General features: G+C 37.6%; 2 protein-coding genes across 6 annotated transcripts; one reads left to right on the top strand and one right to left on the bottom strand.

Moving 5' to 3' along the window:
- Positions 1 to 2,934: 2,934 nt before the first annotated feature.
- Positions 2,935 to 13,153, bottom strand: THAP1 (THAP domain containing 1). 2 transcript variants are annotated; one of them, XM_025921584.2, is made up of 3 exons: positions 13,016 to 13,153; positions 9,215 to 9,410; positions 2,935 to 4,582 (listed from the first exon to the last, which is right to left on the bottom strand). In XM_025921584.2, exons 1-3 carry the CDS (start codon positions 13,084 to 13,086, stop codon positions 4,208 to 4,210), a joined length of 642 nt encoding a protein of 213 aa, XP_025777369.1. In that variant the 5' UTR covers positions 13,087 to 13,153; the 3' UTR covers positions 2,935 to 4,207. The 2 variants fall into 2 exon arrangements, with proteins under 2 accessions (XP_025777369.1, XP_086559701.1); XM_086703575.1 differs by lacking the exon at positions 13,016 to 13,153 and adding an exon at positions 12,617 to 12,845.
- On the top strand, positions 12,369 to 14,126 carry LOC112858214 (uncharacterized). 4 transcript variants are annotated; one of them, XR_003223392.2, is made up of 4 exons: positions 12,369 to 13,007; positions 13,259 to 13,372; positions 13,676 to 13,762; positions 13,864 to 14,126. XR_003223392.2 is itself a non-coding variant. In XM_086703578.1 (3 exons), exons 1-3 carry the CDS (start codon positions 12,815 to 12,817, stop codon positions 13,884 to 13,886), a joined length of 330 nt encoding a protein of 109 aa, XP_086559704.1. In that variant the 5' UTR covers positions 12,369 to 12,814; the 3' UTR covers positions 13,887 to 14,126. The 4 variants fall into 4 exon arrangements, 2 of the variants coding, with proteins under 2 accessions (XP_086559704.1, XP_086559703.1); XM_086703578.1 differs by lacking the exon at positions 13,676 to 13,762; XM_086703577.1 differs by having other exon boundaries at positions 13,676 to 14,126.
- Positions 14,127 to 22,000: the final 7,874 nt, after the last annotated feature.

Raw genomic sequence — 22,000 nt, 5'->3', positions numbered from 1 at the left:
TCTGCTTCTTTAGGATTGATATGCTTGCTTTATGAGAACTCAGTTGGGATGGTAGCTTCTGGTCTTCTTGGCTTACTTCTCCTGGCATGAAAACCTTGCCCTATGAGCATCTAGGATGAAGGTGATCAGAGTCCTGGTACTCTTGGCCTGCTGCACCTAGGGTAAAGTTCCACCTTGTGAGTGGGAGCTGGGTGGAGGGAGTCCTGACCGTTTGACCGCACTTACCTGTAGTTTAGCCTTTGCAACACAGATCTAGGGGTGTATGAGAAATATTGGCTGCCTGCTCTCCCTTGGGAAATACCACAGGACTTAATTGGGTACTGGGAGGAGAGTGACCATTGTCTTCTTGGCTGTATCCACTCAGAATGGAGTTCTGTAGCACTGTGCTGTGTGTGTGAGAGAGTGGTGGTGGACAGGTGGTTTAGGGCAAGAATAAGTTGTGGCATAAATGCCACAGACTCTCTTTTTTTAATGTTTATTTATTTTTGAGAGAGAGAGAGAGAGAAAGAGAGAGGGAGACAGGATATGAAGCAGGCTTGGCACGGATGGCAGACAGCCTGACATGTAGTTCGAACCCATAAACCATTGAGATCAGGACCTGGGCCAAAGTTGGACGCTTAACCGACTGAGCCACCTAGGCGCCTCAATGCCACAGACTCTTAACACTCTTTCAGAGATTTAGATGTTCTTGAATGTTTCTTCATTTGCTGTATGCCCCTAAGACAACATGCAGAGAACTTAAATGGTTGTTTAAAAAAATTTTTTTAACCAATCATGGTAGTTAGGGTGAACATGTAGCCAGTCCAGAAGTCATTTGTCTATTTATTATTAATATTGTACAGTTTGTCTCATGAAAAACAGTTTAAAGCAAAGGAAGTTTATTCATATCCCTTAGGATATTTTAAAAATGAAAATTTAATAATCTCAAAACACCAAATAATATGAATTTAGAAAAGAATAAAAATTCCCAATATATTTTTTGAGCTTAAAAAATATTTATCATTCAGAAAAAAAATCCCAATAGAATAAAACAACATCCCAGGTTAAAAAAAAAAAAAAAAAGTTATCAAGACATGGAATTGTAACTTTTTTTGTTATTTTAAGTACAATAATTATAACTGCTTTTTTGCTTGTTTGTAAATCATTGTTTGCTTTTTGATCACAACAAGAATTGTATTTTAATGCACAATATAAAAACATAATGCCCAGAAACACCAGTTAACATCATCAATGCTCTTCATTCATTGGTTATCTAATTCACATGGTTGCCAGTATCAGGAAGAGTAATAGCCAAGCAGATTTGTAAGCGTGCTGTGATTGTTATTCATCGATGGCTGTCTTTTAAAAATCCTAGAACATAAACGGGAATTTTCTTTTTATAGATCATATGGACTTTTACTAATTTATGTTGCTTACCACTGACTTTATAAAAGTCATAGGTGTTGAGTATGTGTATATGTGTATAATTTTGTAATAATTAAAGATGGCCAGAGAATATTAATTTCACCAGAAAACCCCATATCAAATGAGACTTTCATTTGTTTTCACCCTTACTATTACACTTCTAAAAAAGAGGAAAAAAAAAAAAAAATCTTACGTACTTGGACTTCCAAGTAAAAGTTTTGCTAATAATTTTAAACACCGCTGTTTCTTTACTGCAACAACAGAATTATTTTTAGTTCACAGAACAGGTATACAATTACTAAACATTTAAATTATTTTATAAAATTTTAAAACTTCTTTAACTTGGAATGTGATGGTTCAAACTATGCAGCAGTTCAAAGTGAAGTCTGTATTTCCACTATAAACAAGTATAAAAAGTGTGGTAACTAATTCTTTCCTAATCCAGAAGCCCATTTTAAAGAATCTAATAAGAATAACTGCTTAAACAGAATAGATGACCACTTATCACGGATATTTTACAAACAGATTTCTGTAGGGTTTGTAGGTTAGGCTAGTGTTTAATCATGTCTAAGTCCCTTCTAATTCTAAAATTCTATGAGTCTATAGTTTTCCTAACAGTTCTATTAAAGAAGTTATTTCTTCTCACCATTATCGCCAGATTATGTCATTATACATAGATGGAAATTTTAGTATGTTACTGTATGTGCTTAAATGTCACCTTTCAGAATATGCTGCAGTTCACATGAGTCTTCCCCCTATTTGTTCCAGATTGAGACTTTGTCCATTTGTTTCAGACTGAGTTTGACTATACTTGAACAGGACCTATTTTAAGGACCAGTTTTCCTTTACTTGGCAATGTAATAAACAATACAGTAGACAGAATGAATTTTGAAAGCATTCACCAAATGTTACATCTCATATTCAGAAATAACTACTTGTAACCTCAAACTCCCTATGTTAAACTATGGTAATTTATTGAAATGCAAACAGTTAGTATACATGCTGCTTGCTCAGTTCTCTCCAAATAGGGATTTACGTTTGTTAGGAAAAGAATGTAACTCCAGGTTAAATCATAATGGTAAGATGCTAAGTAATTAGGATTGCTACTTTTACAATTCAGTGTTGGATTCTTGACTGTGGGAATACACACGTACACACACACACACATACACACATACACACCCACACACACTTCCTTTTATGTAGATGACAATTTACATAGATTTATACTTTGCAAGATGTTTACCCATATATCCTCCAGGAATTGCTAGTGAGATGGAATGTAAAAACAAACTACTTGGAGATTTCATGGGTTTCCAAACCAGGGATGAGATTCATGAATAACTAGAGAAAGTCTTCTGATTCATTAGAGCTAGTTCTAAATGTTATCAGACAACATAAGGTCAAGTAATCTTTTGATCATAATTTTCTATTTTTGAAATACTGGTTCATAAAAAATCACGGTATTATCCACTGGCAGGACAGTAGTAAATTACATTGGAATCCACATCTACAAAAGACACTTCTGAATGTCATTGTTTCAGATTTTTAATACTGCCTTAAAAAGGCCTGTTATTCTTCAACTATCTCAGTATACTTTTAAATATAAAATAATTATAATTGGAACAGTTATTGTAAATCTAAGTAGATAATTCCTAAGGCAGTATTTGTTTAATCAGAACATATTTTCATTTCAAATATATAACTAAAACTTCTCACAAAGTCAGAACACAACTCATAGTTTGAACAGAAACTTCAGTGTTTAAATCTCAACATTCAGTAAAATAAACACTACACATTAAGTTCCTCTGGAATACAAATCACTCATTTAAGTAAATGGGATATAATTTCTAACTTGTGTTAAAAGTGAAGAAATCCTTTTTTATGTGAAAACTTGACCAAAATCAATTAGTCCTATTATGGTACAAATCAAACTCTACTGACACAACACATTTATTAGAGATTTGGATACGGATATAACTACAGTTGGAAACTAGATGCTCCTTAGCTTGGGGGTAGTGAAAGAAAAAGGCATACTATGGATCAGGCCCCCGTTTTTATTACTTTATTAACAACAATGCTTACTTTATTTAATGAAGAATGTCTCTTCCACTGGAAATACACTTCTAATTTAATAATGCTAGACAGTGGGGAAAAAAAAGATGGACCCACTTTTTAAAAAATTCATCCTTTATAAAGTTATGTAACAATATTGATTAGGTATAGAATGATTCTTCATTTTATGCTCTGAAGACAAGCAATTTTTTTAAGTATTGACTTGTCAATTTATCTTTGACAAGTGATTAAGAAAGATAAACAAATCTTCTGACTTTACAAATAAGAATATGTGAATAAGAATATATATATTCTGAGAAGTTATGTCCCGTGATCTGACTTATACTTCTGATTTATAATGTAACTAAATTCTTTTAATAAACTGCATTAATTTTACATTTTAAACTTAAATCATCCTTGCTGTACTGTTCTCATTCACTTTACTTTCAATTTTTGCATTTCTATAAATACTCAAAAAACAAAACTCCTCAATTTGAAACCAACTTACATTGGAGTTCTGAGGTTAGATTATAACTTTTAAGATATTTTGTTAAAATGTAAAAACCCTGAAATTACAAACAAAAAATTTACAATTTTACAGTATATATCTAATTTATTTTTTAAAAAAATATTCTGAATTGTTTTTATACAAGTAATCAAGTGTTATTTTTTCAAATTAAACTCCTTTATAGGCTAGAAGAAGGTATGTGGTTTTGCCCCATTAAAAACCAATACAAATATCATTTTTTTATGCTGGCACTTCAACTATTTCAAAGTAGTCATTTGGTAGAATCACATAACCTCTCTCTGATATGTCGTCCTTCTCCTTCTGGAAGTGAACAACCTCCTTTAATTTTTCAAGTTGTCGTTCTTGTCTTCTGCATCGCTGCTGTGCGGTCTTAAGCTTCTTTCGGAGTTTTTCAACTTGTTGTTCTAGCTGATGAATCCTTTTTCTCTGGTGCATTGTATCCTCCACAGTATAGTTGTGGTCACAGAAAACTGAGAGATTATCAGGGGTCTGAAGGGGAGGCATTAGTAATCCAATAGCAGCATCAACCTGGGAAATGGGAGGTGTTAAAGGAGGCGGGGGAAGCTGTTCTTGTGGCTCCAGAAGATCTTCCTTCTACAACGATAATGAAGAGTATGTTCAAGTTTAGTAACTACAAATAACAGTTTAAAACAATCTACCCAGGATGCCTGGGTGGCTCAGTTGGTTAAGCGTCCGAATTCAGCTCAGGTCATGATCTTATGGTTCGTGGGTTTGAGCCCTGCAACGAGCTCTGTGCTGGCAGCTGGGAGCCTGGAGCCTGCTTCGGACTCTGTGTCTCTCTCTGTCTCTCTGCCCCTGCCCCACACATGCTTTGTCTTCTCTCTCAAAAATAAATCAACATTAAATAAATACATACATAAATAAATAAATGAATCCACCTGTGGAATTTAAGAATGACTTTTTACAAACTGGACAACCTAGAAGAAATAGATATGTTTCCAGAAACATACAGCCTTCCAAGAACAAATCAGAAGAAATAGAAAATCTGAAAAGACCAATCATTAGTGACAAAATTGAAAAGGTAATCAAAAAATTCCCAAAAGACAAAAGTCCAGGACCAGATGGCTTCACAGGTGAATTCTATCAAATACTTAAAGAGTTAATATCTATTCTCCTCAAACTATTCCAAAAAATACAAGAGAAAGAAAAGCTTCCAAATACATTCTATAAGGCCAGCATTACCCTGATATCAAAATCAAAGACACTACAACAAAAGAAAACTATAGGGACAATATCCCTGATGAACACAGATGCAAAAATCCTCAATAAAATGAGCATATTAGATAATACATTAAATATTCAATATACATTAAAAGGATCATTCACCAAGATCAAGTGGAATTTATGATGCAAGGATGGTTCAATAGTCATAAATCAATGTGAAACACTACATCATCAAAATAAAGGATAAACCCATATGATCATTTAGGGGTGCCTGTGTGGCTCAGTTGGTTGAGCGTGTGACTTGACTTCAGCTCAGGTCATGATCCCAGGGTCAAGGGATCAAGCCCCGCATCCGGCTCTGTGCTGAGCGTGGAGCCTGCTTAAGATTTATTCTCTCTCTCTCTCTCTCTCTCTCTCTCTCTCTCTCTCTCTCTCTCCCTCTGTCCCTGTCACCCTGCTCATGCTCTCCCTCTCTAAAATAAAATAAAATAAAATCATATGATCATCTCCATAAATGCAAAAACAGCACTGGACAGAATTCAATATCCATTCATGATAAAAAGTCTCAATAAAGTTGCTTTGGAGGGAACATACCTCAGGGCAACTGGGTGGGTCAGCTGGTTAAGCATCCGACTCTTTGTTTCATCTCAGGTCATGATCTCACAGTTCATGAGTTTGAGTCCCACATTGGGCTCCAGGCTGACAGTGTGGAACCTGCTTGAGTCTCTCTCTCCCTCTCTCTGCCCCTCCCCTACTCACTCTGTCTCTCGCAAAATAAATAAGTTAATTTAAAAAAAAAAAAGAGGGAACATACTTCAAAATAATAAAGGCCATATATGAAAAACATACAGTTGCTATCACACTCAGTGGTGAAAAACTGAGAGCTTTTCCTCCAAGATCAGAAACAAGACAAGATGTCCACTCTTGCTACTTTCATTCAACATAGTACTGGAAGTGCTTGCCATTGCAATCAAGCAAGAAAAACAAAAGGCATCTAAACTGATTAGAAAGAAGTAAAATTGTCACTATTTGCAGATGGCATGATAATACATACAGGAAACCCTAAAAACTCCAACAGAATACTACTAGGAATAATAAATGAATCCAGTAAAGTTGCAGAATACAAAATTAATATATGAAATCAGTCGTTTCTATACACTAATAATGAAGTAGCAGAAAGAGAAATTAAGACAACAATTCCATTTATAATTACACCAAAAAGAATTAAATATCTAGGAATGAATTTAACCAAGAGGGTGAAAGACCTGTACTCTGAAAACTATAAAACACTGATATAACAAATTGAAGATGATGCAAATAAATGGGAAGATATACCATTCTCATGGATTGGATGAAGTAACATTGTTACAATGTTTATACTACCCAAAGCAATCTACAGACTCAATGCAATCCCTATGAAAATACTGAGAGCATTTTTCACAGAACTAGAACAAATAATCTTAGAATTTGTATGGAACCACTAAAGACCCTGAATAACAAAGCATGCCTAAGAAAGAACAAAGCAGGAGGTATCACAATCCCAGTGTTCAAGATATACTACAAAGCTGTAGTAATCAAAACAGTACAGTACTGGCACAAAAACAGACACATTGATCAATGGAACAGAACAGAAAGCCCAGAAATAAACCCATGATTACATGGTCAATTAATCTACAACAAAGAGAGTAAGACTATATAACGGGGAAAAGACAGACTTTCAATAAATGGTGCTGGAGAAATTGCACAGTTACATGAAAAAAAAATGAAACTAGACCATTTTCTTATGCCATACACAAAACTAAATTCAAAATGGATTAAAGACCTAAGTGTGAGACCTTAAACTATAAAAATCCTAGAAGAAAACATAGGCAGTAGTTTCTTTCACATCAGCCTTAGCAACATCTTTCTTTTTTTTTTTTAATTTTTATGTTTATTTATTTTTGAGAGAGAGAGAGAGACAGAGAGAGCGGGGGAGGGACAGAGAGACGGGGGGACACAGAATCTGAAGCAGGATCCAGGCTCTGAGCTGCCAGCACAGAGCCTGCCGCAGGGCTTGAACTCACCAACCAGTGAGATCATGACCTGAGCCGAAGTCAGACATTTAACCACCTAGGTGCCCCAGCAACATTTTTCTAGATATGTCTCCTCAGGCAAGGGAAACAAAAGCAAAACAAACAATTGGAATTAAACCAAAAGCTTCTGCACAGTGAAGGAAATCACCAACAAAATTAAAATGCAACCTACTGAATATGAAAAGATATCTGCAAATGATATATCTGATAAGGAGCTAATAATCAAAATATATAAAGAACTTATACAAGGCGCATCTAAGTGGTTCAGTTGGTTAAGCGTCTGACTCTTGATTTTGGCTTAGGTCATGATCTCACAGTGGGATCGAGCCTGTCAGGCTCTGCACTGACAGTATGGAGCCTGCTTGGGATTCTCTTTCTGCCCTTTCCCCACTCATGTGCTCTCCCTTTTTCTCTCTCAAAATAAATAAATAAACTTAAAAAAAAAAAAGAAAAAAGAATTAAAAAAAAAAACCTTATACAACACCAAACAAACAATCCAATTAAAAAATGGGCAGAGGACATGAATAGACATTTTCCAAAGACATACAGATGGCCAACAGACACATGGAAAGATGCTCAACATCACTAATCATAGGGGAAATGAAAATCAAAACCATAATGAGTTATCACTATATCTGCCAGAGTGACTATTATCAAAAGACAAGAAATAACAAGTGTGGAGAAAAGGGAACCCTTATGTACTGTTGGTGAGAATGCAAACGGATGCAGCAACTGTGGAAAACAGCATGGCATTTTCTCAAAAACTTAAAAATAGAATTACCATATGATCAAATAATTCCACTACTGGGTATTTACCCAAAGAAAATGAAAACACTAATTTGAAAAGATATATGCACCCCTATGTTTACTGCATAAACATATTTTTTTTACAATAGCCCAGATATGAAAGCAACCCAAATGTCCATTAATAGATGAATGGATACAGAAAATGTTTTGTGTGTTTACATATATATCTATACATACATATATATGTACACCCACACACACATATGCACAATACAATATTACTCACTGTAAAAAAGAATGAGATCTTGCCATTTTGTGACAACATGCATGGACCTAGAGGGTATTATGCTAAGTGAAACAATTCAGATAAAGATAAATACCATGTGATTCCACTTATATGTGAAATCTAAAAAACAAATGAAAAAAAACAAACAAAAAAGCAGAAACAGATCCATAAATACAGAGAACAAAGTGATGGTTGCCTGAGCAGAGGGGATAGGGGGGATGGGCAAAAGGGTAGAGGGGAGTGGGGAGATACAGGCTTCCAGTTATGGAATGAACAAGTCGCAAGTATGAAAGGTACAGCATAGGGACAATGGTCAGTGGTATTTTAATAGCCTTGTATGGTGACCGATGGTAGTTACACTTATGGTGAGTGTAGCATAATATATAGATCAGTCTATTTAGTATGCTTACATTTGAAGCTAATGTAACATCATCATGTGTCAACTACACTTGGATTAAAAACAAAAGAATATTAGATTTTTGTAAATCCTTGATATGGAAATATTCTAAAATAAGAAAAAAATTTAAGTTCTAATAATTACACTTTTCCACCTGGAGTAGAAATGGGATCCAAGAAAGAGAAAGAATGACTGGTGAGATTTAATAAAATACTAAGCACTTAAAACTGAGGGGGAAAAACTTTGAAACTGAACTGTCACTGATAAAGGAAACCCAAAACTTATTAACATATATGTAGGGGTAGAAAGTGATCTTCAAGTAAGTTACAAAACTAAATTGACTTTCTTAGTGTGAGGATGTTTAACTTTTAATAAACTGCATTTTGTATTTTTAAATAGTATATCGTTGTTAACAGTGGTTATGTACAAGTGATGGCTTCCAGGTAACATTTATTTTCTTAACACTCATCTGAATTTTCCACAATAAAAACAAATTAATTTTATAAATAGAAAACCCAGTATTTTAAAACACATATTACCTTGTCATGTGGCTCAGTACAGAGAAATATCGTGGGCACTGCATTCTCTTTCAGCAACTTGTTGTTGCACTCCCTCTTAAAGCAGTCTGGAGTAAAGTGTTCTGAACAAATACTGCTATACTTGGTGGGTTTAAAGTTTTTTCTTCTGACAGCTGCCTCCCATTTTTTACAAAGACTGGGTCTTGTAAGAGGAAACCTAAGAAGAAGAGATAATTCAGTTCTCTGACTTTATTTTAAAAGAAAAAAAAGGCACATCTCGACTTTCCTGCTTAGAAAAAAACTATCTTACATTGGCATTAACAAACTAAGGGGTATTTGATTAAAACACTAGCTCTGCTATCTTTTCTTTTCTTTTTTTTTTTGACAGTTTTTAGTTGTGCTTTTATTCACTTTAGTTAAGAATGTACTTGTTTTAAAGATCCTATAAATAAAGTGACCATCCACTAATGTGGGATGTAAACCACCCCTCCCAACATGGAATTTTTGTTTTTTTTAAAAGCAGTATTTGTTAGGGGTGCCTGGGTGGCTCAGTGGGTTAAGCACCTGACTTTGGCTCAGGTCATGATCTTAGGGTTAGGGAGTTCGAGCCCAGTGTCGGGCTCTTTGCTGACAGCTCAGAGCCTGGAGCCTGCCTCAGATTCTGTCTTCCTCTCTCTCTGCCCCTTCCCTGCTCGCATTCTATCTCTCTCTCTCTCAAAAATAAATAAGCATTTTAAAAAATTAAAAACAAAAAGAAATACTGCTTTAAAAAGAATTTTTAAAAATGTTTTTATTTGTTTTTGACAGAGAGAGAGAGAGAGAGCATGAGTTGGGAAGGGACAGAGAGACAGAGAGGCAGACACAGAATCTGAAGCATGCTCCAGGCTCTGAGCTGTCAGCACAGAGTCCGACGCAGGGCGCAGACGCAGGGCTCAAACTCGTGACATGAGAGATCATGCCCTGAGCCAAAGCCACACGTTTAATCAACTGAGCCACCCAGGCGCCCCCAAAAAGCAGTATTTTTTATAGGAATCTTTTGATCACAGAGTAGTTACGAGAATGTCAGATACAATGATGTATACAATTTGAACAAGATAGGCTGATAAAAATTTACAAAATGTAAAAAGATGCATATTAAAAGTTAGCCATGCAATGGGAGGAGGAGATGATGGGAGGTCGGGGGTCAAGAGAAATATGTAGTAATATTGCTTGTCTCTCTCCGTTACAGTAAATGACTTTCACTAATTGATACAGATATTACACACACATCTAAATACACAAAGATAAATCATGTAGCTCCTCTCTCATTTATTAATGTTTAACTTTTTATGTCAAAGACACTAAGAGTTTCAAGTAAAATACATACTATGGGGTGAATTTGTTATTAATTTTTTTTAACCAATAAAAATAAAATTGCATGTTTATATCTACATACTGCAAAAAAGGTTTTAGTTCTCTTAGGATCAGTCTGACATAATGAATTAATCAAATCATAGTCAAATCATAATGATAAATACAAGATTTTATGTATGTATGTATGTATGTATGTATGTATGTATGCGTTTGGAGAAGACTGGAACTGAAATGGGGTGGTCTATTAGTGTCATGAACTTGGATATCCAAGTTTCTCCCCAGGTTTGGGAAGTCTTTATTTTTTAATTTTTAAAATTTGTATTTATTTTAGTCTTCCAATTTGTTTTTAATTCCAGCATACGAATATTATTTATCTGAATTTACCTTGAACTCAACTGGAATATGTCTCTTAGGCCCAAATAAGGAGGGTTAAGAAGAGTTTAAATTTATTGTGATTTTACTTTTCCAAGTCAAGTATTTAGTGAACTGGGGAGACTGGAAAGAAGCCAAAAGATGTTTCAACTATATGTTCCAGTTTCTCTTCCATGTAACGTATGCTACAGCCTGACTCTGCTATATTCTGAAGACCTAACCAATCCTGGGACAGTTTTTCTCTTCGCCCAGCATAGTTGCTGCCACTGGGCCACTGTGTAGAAACTGGGAAAATAAGTACTCCTAGAAGATCCTGCTGGAAATGGCCTACAGAAATACAAACTATGTTAGCAATTACTGGTACAATTCAGCACCTTGGGCCTCCTGTCTCAAGGACTACAATGCTCAGGCTGTTTATGAGATTCTGTCAAGGTATTCCCATCTACTCTCAAAAAACCGTTCTTTATAGGTAAGAATGGGAGGCAGATCAGCCCTTCTTCTGATTCAATCAATTGTTTGACAGCCGGAAGAAACTATTTCTGATGTGTGAATGCCATCCTTAGTTTCCAGTACCAATGAAAGGTTTTCCATATTTTTAGATTTCTTTAGATTTTAGATTCCTTGCATATTAAGAGGACTTTGTCTTACTTAGCCTTGTAACCCCAGCACCTTGCAGTGTTTGGCATAAATTAGAAATGTGGTTGTGGGGAGCAAACTGTATGTAACCATGTCACCATCTTCTGACTTATTCCAACACTTTCAAAGAATTGGAAGTCAATTCATCAGCTTTCAGAAATTCCAATAAATCAATTAAGTAATACCAGGAAATCCTGAAGTAAATCTTGCAAGTGTTAGTGTTCTAGCTCCTCCTGGAGGTGGGGGGCCAGGGGTGTTGGTGGTGGTGGTACATCAACACTCAAGATCTTTCTATGCTGCAAAGCACTCATTTCTATAGGGTCCCTCTCATATGAAACATAAAAATGCATCTACGCTCTGTTAAACACAAAACGAATCCCACCAAAAATTGAAGGAATACTTAATTTTGCTTTTGTAATTATTTACCTATGAATAATTCCTATAATTGACCACTGGTTCTAGTTTCTTAGCTACCATCTATTCAGGGTGGGGAATTTTCGCAAAACAAAATAACGTAAATGTAATAAAATTTGTATTTGGCTGAATAAAAATACCATCGTGTCACATTTTGCAGACATCTGATTATCAGTAAGTCTTTCCATTTTGCAGTTTTCGTATTTTCAAAAGAACATTTTCCCCTCTAGGCCTCTAACTGTAGCGCTTTTTGGATAAAACAGCCCTGAAAGTTGTGGGGCAGGTTCTTTTCTAAGGGCTTCCTATAGGTGCCCATAAGAACTCATATTGACCTTTATTATGACACTTCATTATGACCTGTGTTATTATTGTCCAAGTTATCGTTATTGTCCGCTGAAAACATTAAGTATTCATCCTGGTAGTACCAGAAGCTTTCTCTAAAACTTAGGGGTCCTTAAAAGTTAGTTCCTAGAAACTGGGTGAAGACATCCTCCCTGAAATTCTGGCCAAAATCAATCCTTAATTTCTGTGATGCCGGCCTCCCATCCACAGCAAGAACGAAAAAGAGTGACTTCGGGATTTTAAAGGTTTTTGTTTCTATTTCAAATTTACTTCTAAGGCGTTATTACCACCTGGTTTCTCTATTACCCCAGGAGTGAAATCCAGATGCCTCTCGGCTTGGAGGACCTCACGACCTGCGCTGGGCCGTGAGACATAGCTCCGAGGTCCCGAACACTCCAACCGCAGGACGCGGGCTAACCTCACGCAAGGGTTCCAACCCTCGAGCGCGAGAAACGGTCGCCACGGCGACCTGCGCCGAGAACGCGCAGCCCAGGGCGACATTGCATGAACTTCTACCAGAGGCGGGCACACCCACCGCTCGCGGCCGGGACGGACTGTGAGGAAGATCCGGTCGTGCCCCGCCCCTGTCCCGCCCCCCTTATTAATCTCGCGCGGACACGCGCCTGGCTCCGCCCCCGAGCCCAACCGGCCGCGCGCCCCCAGCCCCAGCTGGGGCCAGCCCCGCGAGAGGCGCAGGGTACTTACTTGTGGAAAGAAACGGGCTTATCCTTATCATATCGGTTCTTGCAGCCGTAGGCGGAACAGGACTGCACCATCCTTCCGGTTTTCAGTCACTTCACTTCTGCCTCTCCAGCAGGCAAGAGAAGCTATCAGTGTCGCCGCGCTGGGCTTTGACACCCTCGCTTCTTGTGTAGCTTTGGTCACCAGATACAGTGATGATAACCTCTTTCGGGTTGACTAATGTGCCCGTTTTGTTGTTTGCATTAGCAGAAGAACCACAGCCATCGCCCGTCTCCCATCTCCAAGATGGCGGAGGCAGCTTCAACCTCACCTCTCGCGAGGAGTTTGTCCCACTGTCTCTGATTAGCCCCGAGGTCAGAGGTAACGTTCCTTGGGAAGCAGGCCATTGGCTAAAGCCCGGCGTTGCGGATGTGGGTGGGGCCTCCTAGCTTCCGGAAAGGAGAAAGGAGGTGCTTGGGCGAAGGGAGACATGCGTGCGGAGGGGTGGGGAGGGGAGAGCAGCGTGATTGTAGGACCAGGTTTTGCAACGTGTTGGGTTTTCTTGTGTAATATTTTCTGGGACGGTTTAGGGTGAGGAACAGTACGGTCTTTGGATCTGGTGGCCTAAAGGAGGACAGATGTAAAACTGAGGTCGTTGGGTAATTCTTCCCATTTCTTTAAAAGGGCAGCCACAGATGGTATATGATTTGTGAAACTTTGTTGGATCCCTTTCCCACATCGCTAGTCTTCATCCCATTACCTGTCGTTCAGGTATCACAGGCTTTGTGAGAACTCAGCTGCCAGAATTTTAACAATGAGAGAAAACATTCATTCTCACTTCTTAAGGCTTTCATTGCTGTAATGATCTCCAGGTGCTGCTGTGTTGGAACTCTAGAACTGGTGCAAGCTATTTTCACACCATTTGCCTCCTGTTGCGTGCCCTTCCTCTCTATGCAGATCAGAGTCTGGAAATCCGGATAGCGGGATGTTGACAAATTCCAGTGCTCTATTAAACTTTTTTCTCCCTCCCCCCACCCCCGCCAAATCTTGTTGCTTCCCCAGGGTTCCATCCTCTGTCTTCCTCTCACTCAACACCCTGCTGCTTGAATTCAATAAAATGCTATGATCTACCAAGTCTTCTATTTCTTATGTAAATTTTTCTGCCTTCGGATTATTGTCTGAATTATCTATTCAGTTGCTTAAACCGGAACCTTAGTTTTCTCACCCTCTACATCCGTTTGATGACGAGGATAATATAGAATAAGTAAATAGTTATTAAATCCATCCCTTTCCGTCTCTCTTACTGTTCTTGATCAGGCCCTCATGGCCTCTTACCCTCAAAGGCAGTAATTTCCTCCATGGTTTGCTGTGCAGGAAGTATCAGAATGTGATAAGTGCTTGTGAACTGAAGTCTATTTTAAGAGTTCACTGAAATTCTTTACTCATTAGTTGATCCCCACAAATATTTACTGAACACTTGTTTTATGCACAAAGGGCTTGGGATACATTAGTGAACAAGACAAAGATTTCTGCCTTCGTGAAGCTAATATTCTAGTGGAGGTTGGAGGAGGCAGAGAAGTCTGACCATATAAAATGTTGTAAGGTGAAGGGGGCTAGGTGGCGATGTGGGGATTGCAATTTAAATACAATGGATGGGACAGGCCTAATAGAAGAAGGGACTATTGAGCAAAGATGTGGAATGGGTAAGAGTTAGCTCTGAGGACATCTGGGGGAAGGGCCTTGCAGGCAGAGGGAATGGCTAAGGCAAAACTCCTGAGGCTCAGTGTCCCCAGCCTATACAAAGAACAGTAAAGGGTCAGTGTGGCTGGAGCAGAGTGAGCTAGGGGGACAAATATAAGGTCAGAGGAAACAGGATGCAGTCCTATGGGGACTTGTACGCGAGGGTAATAAGGCTTTGACTTTTACTCTGAGATGGAGAACATGCTTTAAGCAGAGGAGTAGTGACCCAGTCTTTTAAAACGATCACTCTACTGTGTTGTATATAGATATCAGGGGGCAACTTAGAGGCGAGGACACTGGTAGGCAGGCTTCTGTAGTAACCTAGGTGAGAGATGATGGTGGCTTACACCTGGGTGGTAACAGTGAAGGAGTAAGAAGTGATCTTGTTATCTCTTCCTTATTCCCTTCCATTTCTTTATTAACCTTTATTTATTGAGTACCTATTATGGTGGCAGGCATTATGCTAGGTCTGGGAATATACTGGTGAGCAAGACTAACATTACCTATCTTCATAGAGCTTATCCTAGTGAGGGGAAGCCATACAATAAAAATGTGAATAAAATAACATTGTGCTGAGACACCTGAATACATTACAATGTTATAAAGGTGAATGAGGTTAGAGGAGGGGTCACTACCTACTTTAGCTGGGGTAGTTAGGTAGTCTTTCTGAGAAGGGAACATTTTACTGAAAACCAAAGAATAGAAAAAAATCTAGTAATGTGAAGAATGAAAATAGGGAGGATGGGAAGAGCATTCTCCAGACAGGCAGTGTGTACTGGGGCCTGAGGCAGTTGTGAGTTCAGTATTTCCTGGGAACTGAATGGAGGCTATGGTGTGAGCCAGGGGAAGAAGGGTATAAAATGAGGTTGAAGAAGTAAGTGACTTGTTAGTTTGGATTTTAAGTGCAGCAGGATGTCAACAAACCTTTTTAGGCATGGTAGAGACCTGATCTAAACATTTTTAAAGGCCATTCTATTATGTGAAGAGTTTATCAGTGCAAGTGAGTAGCAGACCAGTAAAGAGGCCATTGCAGGCAAGTAAGATAAGTTGGTAACTTGGACTTAGGTAGTGGCAGTGGTGAAAGAATGACCAGGATTTGAGAATATGTTGCAGGTAGAAACATCAAAACTTGCTCACAGATGGATATGAGAATGAGGAAAAGAATCAAGGTATTAAGGTTGACTTGTACTTGAATTTCTTCTGGCTTGAGCATTTACTGAGATGTGGATGGCCTTTAAGAAAGAGAACAAAAACTGCCAAACTACAAAAAATAAAAATAAATACATATTAAAAAAAGAAGAAGAGAGCAATGTAACCCCCACAAAACAGGAATTGTGAGATGGGAGCAATTTAGGAAGCAGGGTCATCAGCCATGGGGTTGTAGGACTGGGGAGTGCCAGAAGAGAAAGAATGTATAGTTCTCAAAGGTTGGTAATGCAAGTTACTAAAGAAGCATGAAGATCACCAGCCAGTGCAGAGTGCCCTTCTGAGGTTTGTGATTTTTTTAAGTTTATTTATTTATTTTTGGGGGGAGGGGTAGAGAGAGCAAATCCCTGAACCCAAGAACCACGAGACCATGACCTGAGCCGAAATCAGGAGTCTAATGCTTAATTGACTGAGATACCACACACCCTGGTTTGTGATCATTTTTAATCAGTGTAGAGTGAAACTAGTCAATTAATTATTTGGTTAGATTTCCTTCCATGAAGTTCTCCTTTGCTCCCCATTTTTTCTGTTTTCTTTCTTCTAGCTATCTATAATTTGGAAGTGAAATCTACATTTTTTTATTGAATATAATCCTCATTTTTCCTTACTTCAAAATGGTAAATTGATCATGTACATTGTATATAATTTTTAAAATATTAATTGAACTGGATGTTGAATTTTTCTAAAACACCCCCCAAATTAAATTTTCATTCTGCATGGCTTAAAAATATTTACTTAATACAACAATAATTTTCACTTTTTCTAAACTAATTTACAACCATTGTCTGGTTTTCTTCTCTCCTTTATCCAGTTCTTCTCAACATTTCCTAAGGCTCACATAACTGTTCTCAACTTGTCAAAGGGTGACTGTGAGGAAACATTTTTACTTTCAAAGATGACCATCTGCCTTTTTAAAAAGTTGATAGAAACTATCCAAATGCCTGTTAATAGTTGAATGAATAAATTGTGGTATAGTCATATAAAGGAATACTATACAACAAAGTAAAGCTATGGCCCACAACAATATGGATAGTTTTTACACTCATAATATTGAAGTCACACAAAAGTAAATATGGGATCCTATTTTTTTATAGAGTAAAAAAGGTAGGTAAAAGTCAGTAAGTTGTTATTTGGGGGAGAGAGGCAATGAAAGGGGGCTTACCGGATGGTGGTAATGTGTGTTTTGACTGAAGTGGTGGCTAAATAGTGTGTTCACTTTATGATACTTCATCATCTGACCCTGATGATTTAGAAAATCTCTGGTGTTTATTCTACTTTAATAAACTAAAAGTTTATTAAGCAAACAAGGGCTATATAAAATATGTAAAATTGCCTTTCTTTTAGAGAATGGGAGATATTTATATGCTCATGTGATGTCTTCATTTGGCTCCTTACATAAGTATCAAAAATGAATTTATATCTTAGCTTTATATGACCATTTAAGGGAATGAGAATAAATACAGGTAAGTTGAGGAAGGTTGGTTAGAAGTTTGATGTTTTTCAAAGTCTTAAAGGCCAAGAGCTGGTTCACTAATAGGCTTTTTAAGGAAATAGATAAATACAGTTTTGTTTTTTTTTTAAATGTTTATTTATTTTGAGATTGGAAGAGAGAGAGAGAAAGCAAGCCAAGGGACAGAGAGAGAGAGAGAGAGAGAGAGAGAGAGAGAGAGAGAGAGATGGAGGGAGAGAATCCCAAGCAGGACCCGTGCTGTCAGCACAGAGCCTGACATGGGGCTCGAACTCACAAACTGTGAGATCATGACCTGAGCCTAAATCAAGAGTCAGACGCTCAACTGACTGAGCCACCCAGGTGCCCCGATAAATACAGTTTTTAAGGAAAAAAGAAAACCCTTGACATTAAAAGGATAAGTTGTGTCACAATTATTGTAGAAGGCTTAACTTTGTCTTCTTGTTTGATAAACTGGAAAGAAGTAAGCCACTTGTTTTGACATAAGGACTGAACATGTTTTAAACTCACTGATCTGAAACAGTTTAGATTTTAATTTCTATCTAACTATGCTTTCCTTTTCTATAAACTTTTATTAAAAATACCTAGCATTCATTCTCTCTGGTTCTCATTATCCTTATCTGTAGAATAAAAGCTATGGGACTAAATGAAGAATTTTTAATTTGAAATCCATGAATGCCAAGGTCTTTGAATCCTCTGAAAATGAAAGAAAATCATACATAGGTGTGTATATATGCATTTTTCTTTTTTTTTTTTTTTCAACGTTTATTTATTTTTGGGACAGAGAGAGACAGAGCATGAACGGGGGAGGGGCAGAGAGAGAGGGAGACACAGAATCGGAAACAGGCTCCAGGCTCCGAGCCATCAGCCCAGAGCCTGACGCGGGGCTCGAACTCACAGACCGCGAGATCGTGACCTGGCTGAAGTCGGACGCTTAACTGACTGCGCCACCCAGGCGCCCCTATATATGCATTTTTCTAGGGAGCTATCAGTAGCTTTCATCTGTTTTTGTAAGGTCCCTTCCACTCTGGTATTCTAGAATTAGTGAAACAAAGATTAATTTTCATGTAGATACACAGATTTTCTCTAAGACTGATTAGAAGGGTTATTAGTGTTTTGATCTGAATATCAGGTATTTCAAAAATTTGTTTTTAAACAAACTGAAATGTAAACTATTAGATACACGTTAAAAATTTTTTTTAATGTTCATTTATTTATTTTTGAGAGAGAGAGACAGAGAGAGGGAGTGGGGGAGGGGCAGAGAGGGAGTCACAGAATCTGAAGCAGGCTCCAGGCTCCGAACTGTCAGCACACAGCCTGATGCGGGACTCAAACCCATGAATCATGAGATCATGACCTGAGCCAAAGTTGGATGCTTAACCAACTGAACCACCCAGGTGCCCCTATACCAGTAAGTTTAAAACATCATTAGCCCTTAGCCCTCTCCTACATCACATAAACTATATTCCCCTCAAAAGGCCTACTACAGCTACAGGTGCCTGGGTGGCTCAGTCAGTTAAGCATCTGACTTTGACTCAGGTCATGATCTGGTGGTTTACAAGTTTGAGTCCACTTCGAGCTCTGTGCTGACAGCCTGCTTCAGATTCTGTGTCTCCCTCTCACTGCTCCTCCCCCACTTGTGGTCTCTCACTCTCTTGCTCTAAAAAAAAAAAAAGGCCTACAGCTAAATACCACTAGTCTGAAAGAATAGGGACAGTGTCCAAACACATTCAGTGTTTCTAACAAGGTGTTTACTCCTCTAGTGCACCCTTCTGGGACATAGAACAAGTCAGGAGATGCAGGTGGATGAAGAGGACAGCGACTGATAACACTTCAAATTTGCTTGCAGTCAGTATCTCAATGCTTGAAACAAATACTAATGCCATGAAGATGGTCTGGTTTGGGGAGAATAACAAAAGCTCAGTGATTGTCTTTATTTCTATAATATAGCTTCCTATCAGTAGCCTTTAGAGCCCATTGGCCTGATCCTGGGAAACTCTTAAGTCTTAGAGCCATAAAAACTTGAGTGCCCTTTCCTATTCTGACCCACTCCCAGGTTTTTGGGTTGTTGTTTAGCAAAATAGAAGAGCCTGGAGTACATCAGTACATTTAGTATTTCAAAGAGTGGTGAAGGAAAGTGTTGGTGCAAACATAAAGACACAGACTCAGAAAAGAACATTTCAACATCACAAGAGAGGACAAAAACATATGGATCGTTTCAATAAATGTACAAAAACCATCTGGCAAAGTACAACATCCATTCATGATAAAAACCCTCAACATAATAAAGGCCATATATGAAAAACCCACAGCAACATACTTAATGGTGAAAAACTGAGAGCTTTCCCCCTAAGGTCTGGAACATGACAACGATGTCCACTCCCACCACTTTTATTCAAAATAGTACTGAAGTCCTAGCCATAGCAATCAGACAATAAAAAGAAATAAAAGGCATCTGAATTGAAAAGAAAGAAAACTGTCACTTTTTGTAGATGACATATTACATATAGAAAACCCTAAAGACTCCAATATACTACTAGAACTGATAAATGAATATATTAAGGTTGTAGGATACAAAATCAATATACAGAAATCTGTAGCATTTTTATGTACTAATAATGAGGTAGTGGAAAGAAATTAAGAAAGCAATTCCATTTATAATGGCATCACAAAGAATGAAATACCTAGGGATAAATTTAACCAAGGAGGTGAAAGATCTATACTCTGAAAACTATAAAACATGGATGAAAGAAACTGAAGATAACAAGTAAATGAAAAGGTACACCATTCATGGATTGGAAGAATTAACATTGTTACAATGTCTGTACTACCCAAAGCAATCTACAGACTCCATGCAATCCCTGTGAAAATACCAACATCAGTTTTCACAGAACTAGAACAAATAATACTAAAATTTGTATGGAACCACAAAAGGCCCAGAATAGCCAAACTATGCTTGAGAAAGAAGAACAAGGCAGGAGGTATCACAATCCCAGACTTTAAGATATACTACAAAGCTGTAATACTCAAACAGTATGATACTGGCATAAAAATAGACACATAGATTAGTGGAATAGACAGCCCAGAAATAAACACACAATTATATGGTCAATCTTCAACAAAGGAGGCAAGAATATGCAATGGGGAAAAGAGAGTCTTTTTTTTTTTTTTTTTAGTATTTATTTTGAGAGAGAGAGAGCGTGGGGGAGGGGCACAGGAGGGAGAGAAAGAGAGACCCCCAAGCAGGCCCTGTGTTGTCAGTGCAGAGCCCAATGTGGGCTTAATCTCAGGAACTGTGAGATCATGACCTGAGCCAAAATGAAGCGTCAGATGCTTAACTGATTGAGCCACTCAGGTGCCCCAAGACAGTCTCTTCAACAAATGGTGTTAGGAAAACTGGACAGCTACATGCGACAGAATGCAACTGGACTACTTTATGTCAATATATACAAAAACAAATTCAAAATGGATTAAAGACCTAAACACGAGACCTGAAACCATAAAAATCCTTGAAGAGAGTGTAGGCAGTATTCTCTCTGACATGAGCTATAGCAACATTTTTCTAGATATGTTCCCTGAAGCAAGTAAAATAAAAGCAAAAAAAAACCAAAAAAAATTATTGGGACTATATCAAAATAAAAAGGTTTTTCTCTTTAAAAATAAATCTAACAAAAGAATGCCCCTCTCCCCTGCTTACGCTCTCTAAAAATAATAATAAAAAGCTGCTTCTGTACTGCAAAGGAAACAACCAACAAGAAAAAAACCTACTGAATGGGAGAAGATATTTGCAAATCATCTATCCAATAAGGAGTTAGTACCCAAAATATATAAAGAATTTATACAACTCAACACCACAAAAGCAAATAATACAATTACAAAATGGGCAGAAGGCATGAACAGACATTTCTCCAAAGAAGACATACAGATCGCCAATAGACATGTGAAAAAATGTTCAACATCACTAAACATCAGGAAAATGCAAATCAAAACTGCAATGAGACATTACCTTACACCTGTCAGAATGGCTAAAATCAAAACCCTGAGAAACAAGTGTTGATGAGAAGGTGGAGAAAAATGAACCCTCTTGCACTGTTGGTGGGAATGCAAACTGGTGCAGCCGCTATGAAAAACAGTATGGAGGTTCCTCAGAAAATTAACAGAATTACCATGTGATCCAGCAATTCCACTACTGGGTCTTTACCCAAAGAAAATGAAAATACTAATTCAAAAAGATATAGGCACCCCTATGTTTAATGCAGCATTATTTACAATGGCTAAGATATGAAAATAACCCAAATGTCCACTGATGAAGAAGTTGCAGTGTGTGTGCGTGTATACATATATATATGTATACACACATATATATGTGCGTGTATACATATATATATGTATACACACATATATATGTATACACACATATATATGTATACACGCACACACACACAAACTTCAGTGTGTGTGTGCATATATATATATATATAGTGTATATATATGTACATATATGTACACACACACACACACACACACACAATGGAATATTACCCAGCCATAAAAAAGAATGAAATCTTTCCATTTGCAACAATATGGATAGATCT

This window comes from Puma concolor, chromosome B1 (assembly GCF_028749965.1).
Source record: "Puma concolor isolate L17-30 chromosome B1, mPumCon1.1.hap2, whole genome shotgun sequence".
NCBI classification, from domain to species: domain Eukaryota; kingdom Metazoa; phylum Chordata; class Mammalia; order Carnivora; family Felidae; genus Puma; species Puma concolor.
The sequence above is the reverse complement of the archived record's forward strand: the minus strand, read 5'-3'. Positions and strand labels throughout refer to the sequence as shown.